Source organism: Lacerta agilis, chromosome 5 (genome assembly GCF_009819535.1).
Source record: "Lacerta agilis isolate rLacAgi1 chromosome 5, rLacAgi1.pri, whole genome shotgun sequence".
Classification (NCBI taxonomy): domain Eukaryota; kingdom Metazoa; phylum Chordata; class Lepidosauria; order Squamata; family Lacertidae; genus Lacerta; species Lacerta agilis.
In genome coordinates, this window is record NC_046316.1 from 63800408 (window position 1) to 63822096 (window position 21689).

The following is a 21689-nucleotide window of genomic DNA, read 5'->3' on the forward strand; positions in this document are numbered from 1 at the left end:
TGAAGACACCTCCTACAGCCACAGTCTCTGCCTTTCTCCCACCTCGTCGGGGCTCTCAGCCTCTCTATCCTGCTCCTCTCTCCGCTGCTGGTGCCTCCGCCTCCTGCTCCCACCCCAGAATGGTCCTTTACTGAAGTGGCTCCCCATTTGTGGAATGTTCTCCCTAGAGAGGCTTGCCTGGAACCTTCATTACATATTTTTAGGAGCCAGGTGAAAAGGTTTCTCTATAAACTGAACATCTTATGGCATTTTAAATATCCTTATGGGAGGGAGTTATTGGTTTGTTTTTATTTTTTTATCTTATTATGCATTCTCATTTTGTATTTTTATGTTGTGAGCCACCCTGTTATCTTCAGATGAAGGAAGATATACAAATTTCAACAACAACAATTACTACTTTCCTCTTGCCTTCCTGTAGTCATTAAACTCTGTCTAAATGTCAATTGCCATGCTACCTATTCACAGCTAGATAAGAAAATTCCTTTTTTGTTGACATACCTGTAATATCTCTTGGTGAAATTATAGCAAGGGAAGTCTCATAAGCCAGTACAAAATCAGCTTGCTTAAAATCCTTGATCTCAGGGGCAAGTTACATCATGGAACAGTAATTACTTTTTGTTTAGGTTCGTTTATATGCCATTCACGTATCACCTACTTTCCTTAAGCACACATCTTAATATCTGAGAAAGAGTTTAACTTTAGTTAAAGATAATTTTTACAAAAATTTAAGTTTGTGATGGATTTCTTAGCTTTATACGCTGTGAGCAGGCCTACAAAAATTCTCCTCGCAAGTTTACAGTTTTGCACAATTCACAATTGTTAGGAGTTTAAATGCTGAAACACCACCATTTTCAAACTGCACTGGCTTCTGATCCCAATCCTGGATGTCTCATTTTGGCTCCCATGCTCAAAGATGCATTTTTTCTTTTGTCCCACACTGGGGTGCAAGTCAGTTGGCTCACACCAGAGTGTGGGACCAAAAAAACAGAAGTAAAGCTTACTTTGCCCTGCATGTTACCACTCTTCCTCCTTCTGCTGTGGCTTTCCACCACTGTACCTCCAGAAGTGTTGTTGGCATCCAGAAGTACATTGGCTTGCTGTGGTGGGTGAAGGTGTGATGGAGTGAGCCAAGTGGAGGAGCATGAGTGAGAGGTGATGCAGCCTGCGTTGAGGCCATGTCCCAATTTCCCTCACTCCAGTGTTGGAAGATATCCATTTGAAACAGTTAATTCTACTTTTTAACATATCCCCATTTGCTCTTAATAATGGTCACCCACTTCCTAATGCAAAACAATGTTCCGCATCAACTACAACACTAAGCGGGTGGTGGTGGTGAATGACAGAAACTGCTAAACAATAAAAATGTTGACAAATATGAAGAGAACATTCCACAAGGCAGACTTCTGAGAAAAAAAGTAAAACATCAGATGTCATAAAAACAAAATATTCTGAGAAATTTCAGGTTATCTGTAGGGTCTTTTAGACCCTTAACCTATGAATTCCATAGAGATGTTGCTTTCAGTAATGAAGATTTGTCTCGATGGAATGGCATAAATGGGCGCATTTTATCTTCCAGCAACAGTGTACATGCTTTCAAATGTGCATGGAAACTGTAGCGGAAATTCAGTCTCCTATTCAACAGAAATGCAAAGATAACCAAACAGTTATGTTCATAATTGCTCAAGTGCAGCTGCCCTCATGAGTACTCCAAAACACAGCCATGGGACTGAATGACCTGAACTGCAATACTACTGAATTGAGTTGGTAAGAAAAGCAATTTCTTCATATGTTCTATTTTCTAATATTATGGTTAATTTTTTCCCTACCTCCCTGAGCCTTATTTAGCATTTGTACTCTGAGGCAAATCTAAAGGCTCTGAATAAGTGACGGGACAGGTCTTAAACAGTCGAAAGGTGTTTCCAGAGCAAATTCTACAATAATGCCAATGCCGCATCTCTCCCCCCCCCCAGCAGTTCTTGAGGTAACACCCTCACTGCTGTTTATGGCAAACAAAATAAATAAAAATCAAGTCAACAGTAAAGCTTAACATTGGAGAATGCATTCTTCCAACACAGCTATTGATTTGCCTTAATTTAATAACATCCTCTATCTTGAAGGGTCAGAGAAAGTAACAGCGCCAAAACAAAATACTAAAATGCAACGTCAGAATTAAAACACCCTCATGGCTGTTAAAAGTCAGGCAAATATGAACGTATTGCAGCACTTCTGGTTAATGTTCAGGCTCAGACTCTGGTGAATCTCCAGGGGAAAGGAGAACTGTTAGCACTGAAAGGAAACAACATTTTTTTATTAAGAAAAAATCCCAATATGGCCAGTTTTATGGTTTTCTGTTCCTTGTGCACAGGCTATTTTGCTCTGGTAGAATTCCCTGTGTTCACACCCTTTGTTGTTGTTGTTGTTGTTCTGTTGTTCAGTCGTTCCCGACTCTTCGTGACCCCATGGACCAGAGCACGCCAAGCATGCCTATCCTTCACTGCCTCTCGCAGTTTGGCCAAACTCATGTTAGTAGCTTCAAGAACACTGTCCAAACATCTCATCCTCTGCCGTCCCCTTCTCCTTGTGCCCTCCATCTTTCCCAACATCAGGGTCTTTTCCAGGGAGTCTTCTCTTCTCATGAGGTGGCCAAAGTACTGGAGCCTCAACTTCAGGATCTGTCCTTCTAGTGAGCACTCAGGGCTGATTTCTTTAAGAATGGATAGGTTTGATCTTCTTGCAGTCCATGGGACTCTCAAGAGTCTCCTCCAGCACCACAATTCAAAAGCATCAATTCTTCGGTGATCAGCCTTCTTTATGGTCCAGCTCTCTTTGTGGTCACACCCTTTACTTAGCCATAAAGTAGCCAAGTTTGCAGGTTTAATCCCCATACAGGCCACCTGCATAATCCTGCATTGCAAGGGGTTAGACTAGATGGCCCTTGGGACTCCTTCCAACTCTACCATACAATTTTAAGACTCTATGATTCTAAGTTAATTTTCCCTCTCCCCCCCCCCCCAACTTGTCATCATCACCACAGGCATGCTGCTCTAGAAACCACTAATTATACCTGTAGTAGAAGTCTGGCAGTTATGTGTTGCTTTATCACAGTAGATGCTGTGGCATAAATTCTAGCACCCAGAAATACTTCTGTACTCCCTACAGATTGCCAAAACTTTCTGCACAACTTTAATAGGTCAATTAAATGCAGCCACTTGGAAAACACAAGTGTGGGAGATATGCCACATGGCACCCTATTTACACAAGTTGCTCTGCATGCGTTTGCAAACTAAATATAAGGAGGGGTCCAGATAGGGAAGGCACATAACACTTTATACGCACTAATTCTGCCAGCTGGGATTGCCAGCAATGTTATCTGCTTGCTGTATTTTCCAATAAGCTTGGGAAACAAGGCTAGATTGTTGCTGCATCAAGTCACGGACTTGAGCTTGAAAGTAACTTGTTCTTTAAATTAGGGAAGAAAGCAGTGGAGAAGTTAAACCTCAGCCATTGATAAAGGATCGATACCCAGGGGTGGGTGGGAAGGCAGAAATCCCATTGTATGGTGAAGCAGATAATTAATTATAAGACAAATGCATCATATAAAATTGTATGCTAGGCCGAGCAGTTCATGTGCGTCTCAAATTAGCTATTCTATTGAATGCCGTTTTCCTTTACTCTTTATCCTTTGCATAAATTGCTTTTCCTTATTCTAATGAAATAGTTGAGGCATTTTTAAAACATGGATTGCTTACTGTGCAGGCTTGAGAGGAATAAAGAGCCAGATTATAGTGCTTAGCTGGTGTGAGCAAGGGCAGGGATCAATTTTTAAGCCCATTGTCATTTAATTTATTTGTAATGGTTCATGATTTACCCAGCACATGTATTAGTGCCTATACAAAAATGGCATTATTATTTATACATATTTAAAATCCATCCACTTCTCATTAAAGGCAGGAAGGAAGCAATAGCTTTGCGTACCAAGTTTTCAAGCAATTTATTCTCTTCTCACAGTTTGGATATAAACTCGGAGTTTTCAGCGATTCAAGATTAAATTAATCTAGTCACTGTGTACAAGCCAAAACAGCTTTGGGTCTCATTTTTAGTTGACACACCACCATAGGCAATAAGCTTAGAGGCCTCATCAATTCAGGGGAAGAGCTGCTCTTCAACTAAATTTAATATTTCTACACCATCCTGCATTGTATAAACCAGGAGAGTCATCTCATGTCCTCATTCTGGAATCTAGCATAGAACATTTCCCAGGATTATGTGTGTTCAGGTCCCACAGAGCTTTTTTCAAGTACAAAACAGGATAGGGATATGCTCTTGTAACTCCAGGCCATAGAATTCAGGCCTTGTGACTGTGCTTGTAGACACAGCAAAGCACAACAGCCTTCCTGATGTGAATTCTGACTTCAGGGATGCAGCAATGGAGGCAACTGCCCATGCTCATAGACCAAAACAACAGCACCATCCTTGGAAACAGGTTTTTATTTCCCTGCCTGACACAGCCCCATCCATAATAGCTAGCTTCTAATGATTAAAAATAAGAGACAAAAGTAAGTTAAGAAGATGTGTCAAGACACTAAAGGAGTTTAAATGAGAAGCTCTGAACTAGTACAGTACCAAAGTTTTGTTCATTATCATTTCAGCAGACAGCAGGAATTGCTGAGGGCATCAGAACTTTAAACAGCTATTGCTTCACCATGAAGGGTAAGGAACATGTTTCCTGACATCTGTGACATCATGATCACAATCTCATTGCCATACAGAAGGAGGCTGACTGGCTTAGAGGGGCAATGTGGCAGGGTGGAGAGGAACAAGGAAAAGGAAAGTCATTCCTCAAATGCATTCTTGTCTCAGGCTTAGTGGATTTTGTCTTCAGCAGTAAGGAGTATGGCACTTGTGCATTAAAAAAGTTCATACCCCGTTTCCACTTACTTTTACAAGAAACCAATATTCACAACACTGACAGTAAATATGAGCTTTACTCCTTTTTGGAAAGAAGTTTGCCCATATCAAGCTGGGAGACAAGTGAAACAAAAAAATCTGGTTTTGTGTAAATGGACATAAAGGTTGTTTTTTAAAAAAAACAACAACAACAACCCCAACCCCCAAAGCCACAGAATTAAGTTGCAGGAGACTCAGAGGAAAATGTGATTCACTCCCAAGTCTATTGATAAGGAACCTGGCCAGAGGCATTTTGGCCTGCCTAATGATTTCTTTAAAAACTCCCAGAGGAGATTCCAACATTTATCTATGCAGCTTATTCCAGTGCTGATTAGATGAACTGCCATAATAGTTAGGATATTGTTCTTAACGGATAGAGCAGGCACCCCCAAACTGTGGCTCTCCAGATGTTTTGTCCTACAACTCCCATGGTCCCTAGCTAACAGGACCAGTGGTCAGGGATGATGGGAATTGTAGTCCAAAACATCTGGAGGGCTGAAGTTTGGGGATGCCTGGGATAGAGGAAAAGCATTTTCAGCATGATAGTCATTCTCAGCTCCAATAAAGACTTCTGTTTTCCATCAACCAAAGCCACTGCTTTGCTTAGGCTAACTCCAGGCTCTTTCATTCACCAGTTTCTGCTATACCATAGTGTGCTAGTAAGCTACTGGGTGGGCATTTTCAAACTGCACATTTAAGGCCTATGTTTATTGTTGCAGTCACTTAGAAATAACCTTAACATAGTCATGATACTAAAACAGGTGGGGGAGTGGGACTCATGAAGACCTGTTGGATCAGGCCAATGGCCCATCTAGTCTAGCATCCTGTTCTCACAGCAGCCAACCTGATGCCTTTGCGAAACCCACAAGTAGGATTTGAGCATTAGAGCACTCTTCTCTCCTGCAGTTTCCAGCAACTAGTATTCCGAATCATCACCACCTTTGACCATGGAGACAGAGCATGGCCACCACAATTAGTAGCCTTTACCTCCGTGCTGTTATCTAATCCTCTTTCAAATCCATGAGGTTTCAGAGGCTGACAACTATGCTTAAAACTTAATAAATTGAACAATAAAGGCTAACTCTAACACAACAGCTCCCGTTCTGAGTTTACTAAAGCCAGCTGATTATATATATATTGTTCCAGTCACACAGAGGGTACCCTCACCAGCCCTACAAGATCCTCAAGGTTGCAGACTCTAGCTTGGAGCTCTCCAGGCAAAAGTGGCTTTATATTGGTACATGGTGTCCACCGGGAAGCAGTTTTCGGTGACATCCACGTGGGGTCTATAACCCTATGAACTCCTTACTGAGGTGGTCCCCTCAAAAAGAAAATAAAGAAAACAAGAGCAGTACTCTTCTCCGGAATGGGACTTGCTTCTTCCAAGACAGAAAGAGCATTTAGTTATGCTTGCTGATGTAGAACAGATTAGCAATTACTAATTCCTCTTACTCAATGCTGTAACACTGTGCACAAGGCTGTGGCTACATACTTGTGATAATAAGCTTCTTGCTTTATGCAACATCACAAAAGGCTGCGGTTTTGATCCCAGGCCCATGGAATTCATAAAGAAGTCTACCAAGGATGCAGGTGAGGGCCCAGAAAAAGAAAAGCAGGTGGGTAGCTGAGCAGGGAAGCTGTTGCAGTGATTGCATTGTTTGCCTTGCATGATCTGCTGTTACCTCTCACTTTCCGTAAGCAGCTTGTCCAGCTTTCACGAGAAAAAAAAGCATGTCTTTTGACTGGCATTAGAGTTTGTGTAACAGCACTGCTGATCAAACGCCAAGAGACTGAGCCAGGGTCTTAGGTGCCTGTACTGTACCATCGTGTTAACATATTTATATTGATCCTCAGTGACTACTCCCGTATCTTAAGAGCCTGCAGACACCATTTTAATGGGTAAAGTTGATGTCGGGTGAATGGATACACACCAACCATCATCACCACAGTTGCAAACTTTCTTTTTCATTCAACTTAAAAGCATTACTTCATTAAGAGATGAATTTATTCTTAAAAAGAAATTAGAATTTTAAACCACATTTTAATCCAAAGGCATTCCTTGAAGAAGGAGGGAAGCAGTCAAGTAAGAAACCACTATCCCTTAACTCAGATGACACATATGGGGCATTATCCTGAGCCCTAAAAAACATGTTCACATGAAGAGGTAATTGGGAATTAAAATTGCTTGGTTTAACTGGTTAATCAATCCTTCTTATCAGTTAGAAGCTAGGCATGGTGCAGACAGAATGGTTCATGCTTCCTCCATACCATTGGTGGCAATGTCTAACAGTGTGCAGATGGCTGGGACATGGTTGCTGATGGCTATGGGAAATTTCTCCACATTAGCACACAAGCTAACCCTGCATGCATCAATATCCCCTTAAGCAACTATATATAGCACAGGTGGGTTTCCTGCAGCCTCCAATCTCATTTTATGCACCCACCGACTACTACTGAAGCTGCCCTGTTCTTCCACCCCATCCAGGTTTCTTCCCTCCTGTTAGTTTTTTACACTTTATTTTCCCCCACTGCTGTTAGAAGTAACCACCCACCTCTTTCTATGTGGTTTCAAAACAACTGGAATGGGCGGTATTGTATTTCACAAAATAAATGGCTTTTTGAAAACATTCTTGGCTTGGAAAAGGAAGGCCCTCCTGCATAGTTGCCCGAAGATGAATTGGAAGGCTTCTGTGCGCTCTTGCTCTCTCTGTGTATAGCACATTATGGTCAGAAATAAATTACTTTCATTTGTTTTCCAGAAAAGTATCTGTATCTGTGGGGTTGATTTCTGATTAGACCTGCATAAAAGGGGGAATTTAATCTGAAATAGCCATGGTAAAAATGGAGGCAGAGTGGCATTCTAGATGTGTGAATCCAGATCATTTGTTTCTAACTCCACCCATAACTAGCTTCTGGCTCTGCCCATTACCAACATGCAGCCCTCGTCAGATTATTCCTGAGGGAATGTGGCCCAACGTAAGAAAAAAGGTTGACCATAACAAACCTTTTCAAGCACAGTAGATCAACAGAATAATAGAATCATAGATTTGTAGAGTTGGAAGGGACAGGGTCATCTAGATCAATCCTCTTCTATACAGGAATCTCAACTAAAGCATCCATGGCTGATGGCTATCCAACCTCTGCTTAAAAACATCCACCACATTTCCTGTTACCATCAGAAAGTTATTCTTGATGTTTAGTCAGAATCTCCTTTCTTGTAACTTGAATCCATTGGTTCAGGTCCTACCCTCCGGAGCAGCAAAAAGCAATAAAATCTAAAAGGGCATGAGTATGCACTAAGGGTGTTTTCCAAACCAATCTTATCCCAAAATAGCAACAATCAATCTCAGATTGTGAAATTAAAGATGATTTGGTGCTCTTATGTAACAAACCTGCCCCGCCCCCAGATCGGACTACTTGCAATAAGGAAAGTGATGGGGAAATGTACTGGAAAGAATGGAATGACAACCTGCTTGATACAACATCGTATAACCTCCCCAGAAATAAATCAGAATGAATGCTCGATAAAGAGCCAACATTGCACAAAGCTTGCAGGGGTGGTTAGACAAACAAATCAGGATGGATGCTGCATAAACAGGTCATCTGGAAGCAACCAAACTTACTCAGCAAGCGCAGCAACCAAGGATTTCCACTTTTTTAAAAAATGTAATGGCACAATGGCATGTTCTACATAGGAGAAATATGCCATTGTGCCATTACCACCCTCCAAACACCCTCGTGCCATTACCACCCTCCAAACAAAATAAAGATGAATTTTTTAATCCCATGATTCAGTTGGACAACCTTCATACCCAAATTCTCTTAAAAGTTAATGAGCCTCACTTCATGCTGTTTTACTCTAATGGTTTCACAAAGTCAGCCATGATATACTAAGGACTGTAACTGGCGTTTCATTTTCCCTATGCTTCCTCTATCAGTGATCAAGTTGTATTGTGGTATTCCTATTTTTTGTCATGCACATTTTCAAAATGACATTTCATGTTCAAAAAGACCAGACATTTAATTGACTTATTTTTTTTAAAAAATGTTGGGCTAGTTACAAACCCGTATCTTCCCTTGCAAGCTCTTGCTATAGTTACTTCATGCTGGTTCTGCACAGTAGCTGCATTTTCTCTTCTAATTCATCTTTCCCAAAACTGATTTCTGATAAGTGATGAGGACTTATCTATGACACAATGGCTGGAAGCAATTAGGAGTCGTGTTATTGCTTTCCTGTCTAAGGAAATGGCTGGATAATATTGTCCTCATTAAGGGCCTAGCCACACTACCATTGGATCTGTGGTGGTCATGGCAAGTGACTGAAAAGGCCGCATGTAGTGCTTTCAACTCACAGCGAGCTGGTTGTATCCACCATGGGCAATATCACAGCACATGATTCAACACTCATGATGAATCAAAACCTAAGCACAGCATTATATCCATGGACACAATGTACAGGCTTTTTCTATGGCCACCCTGTGCCTTCATAGTCATGTGACTAGATCCTAAATCCCAGTAGATTGTAGTCTTGCTAATAATTCCTGTTTTGAGCTAGTGGTAGATTTTCACAGTTACCTGCACCTGGTACAATCACCACTGTTTCTTGTTTGCTAGTCGTGTTTACTTACTATGGCCCCAACCAACTGTGTATTTCAGAAAGCATGGTGGTAAATGCTACCTGCCTAGGACCCAAGCAGCAAAGTGACATGTAGTGATAATTATAATTTTGCCACACTATTATGCTACACTGCAAGAGGGAGAGAAAGAGTTGGGTGTGTATCAGTGAGGCCACTACCCAAAGTACTTGCTTCCATACTTTTAAATATTAGCAAGTATGAGCTGTTGCATTAGCAGAAAACAGCTCTGAGGATCCCTTTGCTTTCTGATTCTGCACAGGAGATGACTTTGTGTGTCAGCACTGGACATGTTTGGCAACTGTGTAGTTCAAGGAGACACCTTGGGGAATTGGAAGTTAAACCACAAAGCCTAGGGCTTGCCGATCAGAAGGTCGGTGGTTCGAATCCCCGTGATGGGGTGAGCTCCCTTTGCTCAGTCCCAGCTCCTGCCAACCTAGCAGTTCGAAAGCATGTCAAAGTGCAAGTAGATAAATAGGTACCGCTCTGGTGGGAAGGTAAATGGCATTTCCGTGCACTGCTCTGGTTTCGCCAGAAGCGGCTTATCAGTAGTCATGCTGGCCACATGACCCAGAAGCGGTACACCGGCTCCCTCGGCCAATAAAGCGAGATGAGCACCGCAACCCCAGAGTCGTCCACGACTGGACCTAATGGCCAGGGGTCCCTTTACCTTTATATACCTTTGCATATAGGAAATTAACCAAGTCTGGAACTAGGAGGGGTGATGGTATAAGCTCAACGCCCTTTCAAAATGAACATGACTGTATGTGTTGTGGGTTTACATTAAGGAGGACTAAACTGAGCACAAAGGTTATGCACCAAAGTTCAAGCAAGTGCTACTTCTGCTTTTGAGCCAGGACTCTTGATTTTATATGTGACTCTCAGTACATTTCCTCAAGTGATTCCTTAACCACAGTACCTCCCTTGTGGCAGAGCTGCAGGCCTAGGACCTCTGTTCATCAAGTCAAGGATGGAAACAGCTTGGGTTTCAACCGTTCAGAGAGAAAACAGAAAGTAATGAACAAAATTAAGTGACAACCTATTTTAGCGGCTGTATCAAAGGAAAGACTGGGTTAGTCAGTTCCAATTTGGCAGGAAGCTGTACTTTGGTGATGTGAAGCAACTGTATCACCAGAAAACATGGGCATTAAATCTCACAGAAGGCAACTTGATTTTGTTCCTGTGGAGTACATTACTTCTTGTGCTTAACAAAATACCTTTAATCTTTGTTCTAAGGGAATGCGCAGTCCCCATGGAAGCAAGCCTAACCACTGCTTAGCCATCTTTTGCTTGCTGAAAAACGTTGCTTTTTCACAAGAGCTGCCACTGATTGGGGGAGGCGCAGAGGCTGCTCCCACTGCTTACCTATGGTTTGTGAGAGTCTTAAAATGCAGACACTGGTTATTGTACTACTAAGGGCTCCACCCCTGCTCACTTTGCTCGCCAACCCCAAATACCCCCCAGCAATTCCCAGCCCATCACAGCTCCTTCAACCCCTTAATTCTTCTTCAGCCCCTAACCCCACATAGCACCTTTAATCTTTCCCCTCATAGCTCCTTCAATCCCTACCCCTTTACAGCTCCTTACACGCCCAAAGTGGTGGGTGGTGAAGCTCTGTTGCTTTCCTGGTTTCTTGGGTCCCTGTCGCTTATCAAAAAGGAGAGGTGTGAAGTGTGTAGCAGACCTCTGAGTCTGCCCTCTTCCTCCTCAGTATGCACCAAGTTACTTCTCCCTTTTGAGTGGGGGTGGGGGTGGGTCGGGAACTGTGCCAGGGCTCCCAATAACCTTAATCTGACCTATTCCTGCCTCTCCTTAGCTGAATGTTTCCCAAATGAGGGCCATATGCCCCACGGGATATTTCAAGGGGTCCACAAGTGAAAGTCATGTCAATGGGTGGGTGGGGGGCACAGAGTAAAGCTAGGGAGCCACAGAGGGAAGTGAGAAGAGAATAAAAAAAATAGAAGTCCTGATTGGCTGGCTATCTGCTTGGCCAATCACAAGTGGGTAAGGGGGCAGCATACTAGGGCCTAACACTGCTGTTTGCCACGTGCATTTTCTTCAAGGACTCCTGGTTTGTTTCCAGAAGGAAAGGGCAATTAGGATCGGGGCCTTTGGATGTTGCCAAGGGGCGTAGGCCCGTTAGCAGCCTCAGCCCAGCTCTGCAAGGTGTGAGGTGAAATCCACCCCATTGCCTAGTTGAGTGGGGTTGTCTGGTGCTGCTGGCTTGCATCTAGTAAATTACTGTCTACTCAGAAGAAAGTCGCATTAAGTTCAGTGGACCTTACTCCCAGGTAAGGACCTGTGGGGCTATAGTGTTCTATCTATGCAGCCAGGTATCTTCCAGATGACAAGGTCTCCAGATCAGTGAGGACCACTTGCTTTTTAAAATTTCCCCATATATACAGAACTCCCCGTGAAGCTTTTGGACTGCTATCTGTAGCTTTCCCCCTCTGTGTCAAATAACTGGAGTCAAATAAGTGTTGTTTACTTTTTATAATACATCGAAGGTGGATCTCTCTTGGGAGATTCTGGATTCTCCTACCTTGGAGGTTTCTAAGCAGAGGTTGGATGGCCATCTGTCATGGATGCATTAGCCAAGTTTCCTATGTTGCAGGGGGTTGCACTAGAAAGATGACCCTTAGGGTCCCTTCCAGCTGTATGTTTCTACGTTTTTCTGCTTCAACAATATTTCATTATGTTCCTATCATTTTATGTAATTGTATCTTGTATAAATTATAAAAATATAAATAAAACGTGTTCTGTTTACAAACAAAGTATTTAAATAGCTGCCTTTCTACCAGTAGGCCGGGGGGGGGCATGGGCATAGCCAGGATATTTGTTAAGGGGGCAGGCTTTTTAGGGTGGGGCAGAACCTCAGATTTGTATTGGTTTTTTCTTATTGGGGGGCACCTGTCCCCCTGGCTACGTCCATGGGGAGGGGGCAGTCAGAAAAAGGCTGGGAAACACAACATTAGCTTTATCTTCAGTTTATTTGACCATATGTGCCTTATTTTACTGGGAAGCAGAAGATATAATAGGTTGTCTAAGCTTCAAAACTGTGCAACGGCTGTCTTTTACAGAAAAGAATTCCAATACTATAGAATTTATTCATCTTTCATTGTGTAATGCTTAATGGATGAAACGAAAGTAGCTAGTTTCAGATCCCATTCATGCCAAAAATAACTCAGCTCAACACTAATGGATCTAAGGCACTCTAGATTACCAATCAAAGAGACACAATGTAGCTAATATAAGCAATGGCAAATCATATTCAGCCCTTGCTTCTATTAGCCACATTGTGTGTGGGTTCTGTATCTGGGTTTTCAAACTGTTTAAAGCAGTGGTTCCCAATTGGGAGTCTGCGTAACCCACCTAGGGGGTCCATGGCACCATCCACATAACAAAAACCACCACAGAGATGTCAAAATGTTCATAAGTAGGGGGTCCATGGATTGGATTTTGAAAAAACAGGGGGTTCACAGTACTTAGCAAATTGGGAGCCACTGGTTAAAAAAAATTCTTAAAAGCCATTTGATTTTAACTTCTGCGTGGACTAGCGCCCCTACACAGGCTTTTGTGGTCAATCATTCTTTGCTTTGTATAAAATGTACAGATAAGCCACTTGAAGCATGACCATCGGAATCTGCACCTTCTGGCATATCAGATGAAGACCCAGTGAAGAATTGCACTAATTGGCCATTGCTTGACTGTTTTTAAGTGAATGCTGTTTCCTCAAATATGCCCATGCCAAGACCTTAAGAAATAACTAAGCTTTCTTACCTAAATCTATCCTGCATTTAACACCACTGGATTTTGAGCTCCCAGCTTTGAACTTTAACCAGTGGGATAGAGATGTGCAGAACCTATGGCATCTAAAAAATAGAGCTGAAAGCCCCAATAAAACCAGATTCTCCAACAGACTGAACTGCAGCATCACATTAGCCCTCTTCAGATGATCAGTTACAAACATGTGAATAGGCTTTCAAGAACATTGGCTGGCCTTAAATCCTAGACACTGACACATGTACCCATATCAATGCATGACTGGCATTAATCTGAATGCGCCCACCCTCAGATGAAAAAATGTTCCTGTGCCCGTGGAAGGAGCAGCACACACACAATCCCTCTTTAGAACAACATAATGACCAGAGCGGAAGCAGGGAAGAGGGAAACTGTGAGAAACCAGAATTGATCCACCTGTTCCTATTTCCAAATGACAGATGAGGGCTATTGCCAAAACAAGCATTTTCTCTGTACTTTGCATTCTTGTTTGGTAGCCAAATAGTTGAACCCACCTAGTTGGGCAGGCGACACATGCCCCCTTTCCTTGTATTTCAAAATTCTTCCATTTTTCCATTGTCATGGAACAAAGAGGAAATTTCTGCTGTTCCAAGGCTATAGCAGGGTGCACCTCACTATGAATGTGAGAGTCTATTGTTTTAATTTCTCTCTTTTTAAAAATGCCTCCCTCTATCAGACATTTTCTGATTTGAGAACCTTTACTCTTTTAGCAGTATCTTGCTCTCAGAGTAAAGGAAAGGACATCAGTCAGGCTATGACTCAGCTAAGCAGCTTGGTATTAGTGAGACTGTGCTGCTAATTGGTATTCCTCCTTATGAGCCACACAGTATTGTTTCCTTGTCAAAAGCTAAGAGCTCACAGGGGATAATTCTTGGTGCTGTCTACTTCTGTTAAGGATGATGCTTCTGTTTCTGGTATAAATAGCTGTTTAAAGCATGTGCTGTCTCTCTGGGCTTATTCGGAATTGTTAGCAAAAGGTGGGCAAGAGGCAGCAATTGCCTTGCTTCTGCAACTCGACACAAGACGAGTGGGATCATACTGTGCCAGCAGCACCATTTCAACAAGCAAGTCTAACAGAAATGCAATAAAGCATATGTGTTGACCAAAATAGGGTTGGAAACTACTTACTTTATAAAACAAAACAGAGACACTCACCCCCAACCGAGTATCAAATGAAATACAATTCAAGTTTTATAGTGCTTAGTGCAACCCTATGCATGCAGGACACGATTCCAACTATGTTCAATAGGACTTGCTCCCAGGAAATGTGTATGGGAGGACTGCAGCTTGAATAAAAGACAGTGACTTAATGTCCAGCAACACATTTATCATATGTAAAGTCTGTACTGAGTCTGAGACTCTGCTTAAATACAGCTGTCAAACACAGTTTCCAAGGTGGGGGGAGGGGGACCACAGCAAAATGTCTGTGACCATCATAATGCAGGGTTTGGAAGCTTTTTCTTTTTCTTTTGGTCATGAAACAGTTGCTGTTGTCATTCTTACCATGCATTTGCGATCATCCAACCCTGTTAAATCCTCCTCAAATTCCTTCCCTATATCAAAATCCATGATGTAGTTTTTAAAAGTGCTTAGTGTCTTAATGATCATGTGATCGCCATCTTGAATGATCTCTTTGTCCGGTTTGAGCATATTAGCTATTTTTCTCACAGCAATATTTACATCTGAAGGGAAGAGAGACCAGAAAAGAGTTCTGTAAAGATCAAACCTCTGGAGAAGCTTTGAAGATTTTCTTTAAAAAAATAAACTTGTAGTTCTATACAACGTGAGGAAGTTTTAATACTTATCCCCACACACAATGAAATGATAATATTGTCAACATACCTTATATAGATACTTTTGCCTAAGATTTGGACCAAGCAATTTGGATTTTGTTGAATTTACGTATCAACTCATCTGTGTATGTGCTTCACCTGATGGTATGACGACTATTATGCATAATCTTGTTTATATTTACTTTGACTATATGCCTGTCCAGAACCCTTCCTCCTTCGCCATTCCTTAAGCTCACATCCACATTTTAAAGCACTGTCACACCACTTCAACAAATATGGGTTCCCACAAAGAATCCTGGGAACCATAGTTTGCTATGGGTGCTGGGGTTTGCAGCTCTGTGAGGGGTTCTCTTAACAACTCTCAACAACCTTAACAAACTACAGTTCCTGGGATTCTTTGGGATAAGCCATGTCTAGTGTGGATGTGTGAAAGTTGTTATAAAACTTTAAAAATACATTCAACTGAAAACTATTACTTAAGAAGTGCTACTACAGGTATAATATACCTGTTCAATGAGTTTCCTAATCAAATTTGTAGTTCAGGCTCTGCTACTCTTGTTCTGTCCCTAAGACTGTACACTTCCTGAGGTAAAAGGCTTGCTGTAACACCAGCAACATATGGTAACTTCTGGATAATTAATTTTGATAATTCAGAAGTGTTTATTTATGCTTATATAGACTTAACTTCTGGATTTTATTTCTTGCTCTTCCTATTGTTGAGGTACTTAAAAAAAGACATGGCAATATTAATAAAGAAACTCAGTAAAACCAAAATATTTTCATACAAAAGCCATATACATTGAAGTGGGACAACTTTTATGCGATTGATACTACAGAAGAATCAGATTCACCCCAAGCGTAGAAGGTATGAAGCTATGGTTGTATAATAAATTAAAATAAATAAAAGAATCTTACCTAATGCTTTCAAATACTCCTCAAAGTTGTCATTGCTGAGCATTTTCCAATAGCCATTGAAATCGGCAGGCATGGTTGGTGCTTGTGTCCTCGTCAATATCAAAGCCTTTCAACTTGTGTGTTAATTCTGCAACATACAGCTCAGAGCCAAGTCTGAACTTTGCTGAGGCCAAGTCTGAACTCTGGTTTCTTTTATCTGTTCTTACGGCCATGCAGCTATGCTAGTCCCTTTAAGCCGATTAGCGTCGAAGTGTTACCTTTAAATCCCCCCAAATATCTGAACCTTTTAGCTTGCTAATGACAGCAGGATGGCTTGATTTAAATGGACGAGGTCATTGCCCTTCTATACAAATGGCTGCATGGCCACCGATTTTAGCTGAGTTTCGATTTTAACTTCTTTCCCTTCCATACGGCTAAGAAAAGAAGATGGCTTCTCCTGATACACCAATGGCACATCTTAGCACTGTATGCAGTGGACATACTAGGCAATTCAAGAAGCGACAAATTATAGTCTCTGGATCATCTGAGATCATTGCCCTCTTGTCTTCCAACCCTGTACTCCAAAGAGGTATGAAAGTTCTACCACAAAAAAGGAACTGCATTCTGAATTGCTAAATTCAGAGCAATAGGTGTTGGGAAGTAGAACTAGATGGTTATTAGATGGCGGAAAAAGAGCCAGTCATTACTCATTGAGCCTTGTAGTATTGGACTTGCACCCTGATTCCAGTTATCACCCAGCATCTCCAGCAGGACAGAATGTTTTATTAATCAGCTGAGATAATGCATCATTTTTGCAGCCTGAGAAATAAGCAGTCCTTCACAGAAACCTATTAACTTCAGTGCAAGTAAGCGGGTGTGTGTGTGCACGCACACACACACACACACACACACCGTGCACTACTGCATTATTCAACAATACATTGTTGCTCGAAAGGAATCACTTGAGACCGTAAAGTCTTCTCATCGCTTAGGAATACAGCAGGGAAATTTCAAACAAGCCGCAGAACAAATAGTTTTCAGTGTAGCATGAGCTCAAGGTTAAATTAATTGGGTTAAGAATTCCAGGACATTAGCTGGCTGCTGTGCCTCTGGATAAAGGCTGGCTCCTTCTCCCATGGGGTGCAAGGTGGCAGGTTGTAATAATCCAGATTCTCATATGTATTTGATGATGCTTAGCTCAGAGTCACACAGTACTTATTTCATATACCTAAAAAATCTGAAAATAACAACCCATCTTCAAACTCTCCCCATCAACATCTGATAGGCATCCTGCTGAAAACAACGATGACCAATATCTAAGAAATTCTGAAAGCCAAGGGGTGGTGGGAGAGATCCCCAGAGAAGCCTGCTCTACTTTAAAATCCTGAGTAACAAAGCTTAAGTAATTTGTGGCGCAAGGGGAAAATCTGGCAAGAGAAAATCTCCAGTGGCAGGTGATTTTTAAATTTAAAACACACAAAGAAAGTGAGAACAGAGGAGCTGCAGCATCTTGTGATAGGAGAGAAAACAACTTAATATGGGGTTGGATCTCTATGCCAATGCTTCCCATTTATGGATTTGTGGGCCATATACCATTAGCTGCAAGAGTTTGGCTTCTTTGCAATGGTGTTTGTGAATAACATAAACTTGCTTACTTGTGTTAATTTACTAGTGGGGGGCTGAAGCTTTGATGTACCAGAGTGGACTGTCCTGGAACAGAGATGCAGGCAGGGTGCCCCTAGGAGGAAGATCACCCAGTGCAAGAGATGAACCCTTGGAGAAATGTGGCACAAAAAAGCAGGACTGCCAGGAGCCAGGCTGTGTCAATTTCATCCCCTCACCTCAGGCCACAAGAGCAAGTAGAGTGGTTGCATACCTCAGAACACAGCAAGGTGGCAGTGGAAGATACAGTGTACAGAATGATTCCTGCTGCTCCCCAGAGAAGGAAGAGATGTGTGGTGGCAGCAGCTGACTCCCTATGGAGGGGGACAGAGGCAGCAGTGTGCAAAGGCATGACGCATGGTTTCAGTTGTCTTTACACGAATGTACAGAGTATGGGAAACAAGCAAAAAGAACTTGAGTTCTTAATACAGGATGGCAAATATCACTTAATAGGCATTACTGAAACCTGGTGGCTTGAGACTCATGATAGGAATGTAGAATTTGAGGGGTACAACCTGCTCAAGAGATACTGATAAAACAAAAAGGGGGGAGAAACAGCATTATATGTGAAGGATGTGCACACTTGTGAAGAGATCCATGACCTGGAGCTTAGAAGGCAGATTGAAAGAATTTAAGTTCCAACATATTCCTCAATTGCCTCTCTAAAATTTCATTTCCCAGAAGGTAGAAGAAGCAACAAAGGGGGGGGGTCATTTCTCTTGGGCCTGGTCCTCATCAACAAGGAGGAACTGACAGATGATGTGAAAGTATAGGGAACACTGGGATGAAGTGATCATGTTCTCTTAGGTTTCATTATACACAGGCAAGGGAAAACTGAGTGTAGTCAGAAATGCACTCTTGAGTTTTATGAAGTCTGATTTCAAAAGCTTAAGGAGCTATAGGGTAAGATCCCATGGTCAGAAATACTCAAAGAGAAGGAAGTCCAAGATGGATGGGAGTTTTTAAAAGGTGAAATATTTTAGGCAGACAATTCCAACAATAAAGAAAAGTGGGAGGTACCTAAAGAAACCAGTGTGGTTGCATAAGGAGCCACACCACAGATGGGCTGTGGTGTAAGAAGGGAATGTATAAGAAATGGAAGGGGAAATCATGAAGGAAGACTATACATGAGTAGCCAACAGTTGCTAGGAGTAGATCAGGCAGGCCAAAGCTCAGAATGACTGGCAGCCCCCAAACAATTCTATGACTATCTTATTGTGAGCAACAGCAACACCTAAATGCTTTAGAATCCCCATGCAATATAAAAATGAACAAAACAAGTTAAACATAAGCAGGGTTTAATATTCTTTTGTTGGAAAATATGCAGTTTCCTAAATAGCATTCTCCCTGCCTTGGTATCTTGCTCCAGGAACTTACCGTTCATTCTGATTCATCTTCTAGAACAATTCACTATCGTACATATAATATTCAACTTTTACACAGTAGCAAGTATTTTTACAGTAATAGGTACAGCATAACACTGTACACTGCCCCTTAAACAATGGTATCATTGATATTTCAATGTCATATTATATACACTAATAGTGTTATCAATTACCAAAGTGTCAGTCCTGATGTAGACAAAGAGGCACCAACTGCACACAAGACAAAGGCACACCAACATTTGGAGGGGGGAACCAGAAAGTTTCAAAAAGTACAAAGTAAGTAAATACTTAAATGGGGGAACAGAAAAAGAACCCAGTGATACCTGAGCATGCCCAGTAGCCATGGAATACTGACTGCTGAATAAGGGTGGGAAAGGAAACCAGAAGAGAGAAGGAAATGGAATGGTGTACCCAGAAAGAGGGCAGACCGTCAGCCAGCCACGAATAGATGCGCTTTTCCAATTCAGAGTAGAATGTATGGTACTTGATAAACATACTCTCAGAATTTAATCTTCATAACAACACAGTGAAGTACTGTATATTCTGGCGTATAAGACTACTTTTTAATCCAGGAAAATCTTCTCAAAAGTCGGGGGTCGTTTTATACGCCGGGTGGAGAATCTGTGGTCGAGTATATCTCAAACTCTATATTTTAACTGGAAAAGTTGGGGGTCGTCTTATACGCCCAGTCGTTTTATATGCCGGAAAATACGGTAGGTTAGGCTGAGAGCGAGCAGCTGGCTAAAAGTTAATCGCTCATTCCATGAACTTTACAGCTGAGCAGGAGTTTGAATTCAGGCACCCCTTGTCTAAAGTCCAACATGCTATCCATTATCATTATATTGTAAGTTCTACCTAAAAAGGGGTCAGAAATTGAATCAATGAAAAGATTGCCATATGGCACCCCAGTTTTGATTTGTCCTCCTTTCAATTTTCCTTGCTTTATTTTCAGCCCCACCCCCAAGCAGGGTAAGGACAAGGGAGTAATGGATAATCACATTGATTATCAAGTTCTAAAAGACACAGAAGTACCGGTCGGTGTATTGAAACCGGTTTCCAGAAATTTCATTTCATTTGCAAGTTATATTTGTACCATTTCATTTGCAAGTTATAAACATTCTTCCAAAAGTCACATGCAAAATAGGTATTTTATTAAGATGTATGCAAAGCAATGTTTTACATATGGTATTCTGCAACCACCAATTATTTCAGAATCATAGCAGACCCACAAAAGAAATTCAAAGAGGGAGTGTGGTGAGGGAGTGGATGCGTCAATACCTGTCCCCCCCCCCAAGCACCATCCCTTATCATCTCACATTCAGCAGGAAGGCTTGAATGGGAGTTTTTTTACATGCTAAATGTACTTAGAATCCTGCTTGTGCAGTGTTATTGGTCACAGAAATACTGTGTAAGCGTACTCAGCCAAACATGTGAAGAAACCCCCTTCAGACAATCCTGCATCTGGGGTAGAACCAATGGGGCTGTCTCTTTATTCTAAACAAAATCGAAAATTCTTTCTAGTAGCACCTTAGAGACCAACTGAGTTTGTTCCTGGTATGAGCTTTCGTGTGCATGCACACTTCTTCAGATACACTGAAACAGAAGTCACCAGATCCTTAAATATAGTGGGGGAGTGGGGAGGGGTATTACTCAGAAGGGTGGTGGGAATGGGTGATAGGCTGATAAGTGTGGAAAACCTGTTGACGACTCTAAACGGCTGCAGTTAGTCTTGCAGGGAAATGCAAGGGGTGAGATGGCTAAAGATGGCTTTGTTATGTATAATGAGATAAGAATCCAATGTCTTTGTTCAAACCAGGTTTCTCCATGGTTTTAAGTTTGGTGATTAGTTGCAATTCAGCCACTTCTCTTTCCAGTCTATTTCTGAAATTTCTTTGTATTAAGACAGCTACTTTGAGATCTTTTATAGAATGTCCTGGGAGATTGAAGTGTTCTCCTACTGGTTTCTCTGTCTTGTGATTCCTGATATCAGATTTATGTCCATTTATCCTTTGGCGTAGGGTTTGGCCTGTTTGTCCAATATAGAGAGCTGAAGGGCACTGTTGGCATTTGATTGCATACACAATGTTGGAAGATGAGCAATTAAATAGTCCTGAGATGGTGTGTTTGATGTTGTTGGGACCAGTAATGGTGTTATCCGGGTTTATGTGGCAGCAAAGTTGGCATCTGGGTTTATTGCAGGCTCTGGTACCAGTGTCCATGTTGAGTCCTGTTTTTGTATTATTGTGGGTGAGGAGCTGTTTGAGATTGGGTGGCTGTTTGTATGCGATGAAGGGTCTTCCTCCCAGAGCTTGAGAAAGAGAACTGTCATTGTCTAGGAGAGGTTGTAGATCTCTGATGATGCGTTGTACTGTTTTAACTTGGGAGCTGTATGTGATGACTAGTGGTGTTCTGTTATTTTCTTTTTTGGGTCTGTCTTGCAGCAAGTTCTCTCTGGGTATCAGTCTGGCTCTGTCGATCTGTTGCTTAACTTCATCAGGTGGATATTTTAGTTCTAAAAAGGTTTGCTGTAGATCTCTTAGGTGAGAGTCTCTGTCTGTAGAGTTGGAACAGAT

General features: G+C 41.8%; 1 protein-coding gene across 1 annotated transcript in view; it reads right to left on the minus strand.

The window, feature by feature from the left end:
• RBP1 (retinol binding protein 1) overlaps positions 1-16233 on the minus strand; it is a 36819-nt gene extending 20586 nt beyond the window's left edge. Inside the window, exons 1-2 of the mRNA XM_033150238.1 lie at positions 16091-16233; positions 14886-15064 (exon numbers count right to left, since the gene is read on the minus strand). Coding sequence (XP_033006129.1) covers positions 14886-15064; positions 16091-16163 — 252 coding nt within the window. The 5' untranslated portion in view covers positions 16164-16233. The remainder of the gene's footprint in view (positions 1-14885; positions 15065-16090) is intronic.
• Between the last annotated feature and the right edge of the window lie 5456 nt (positions 16234-21689).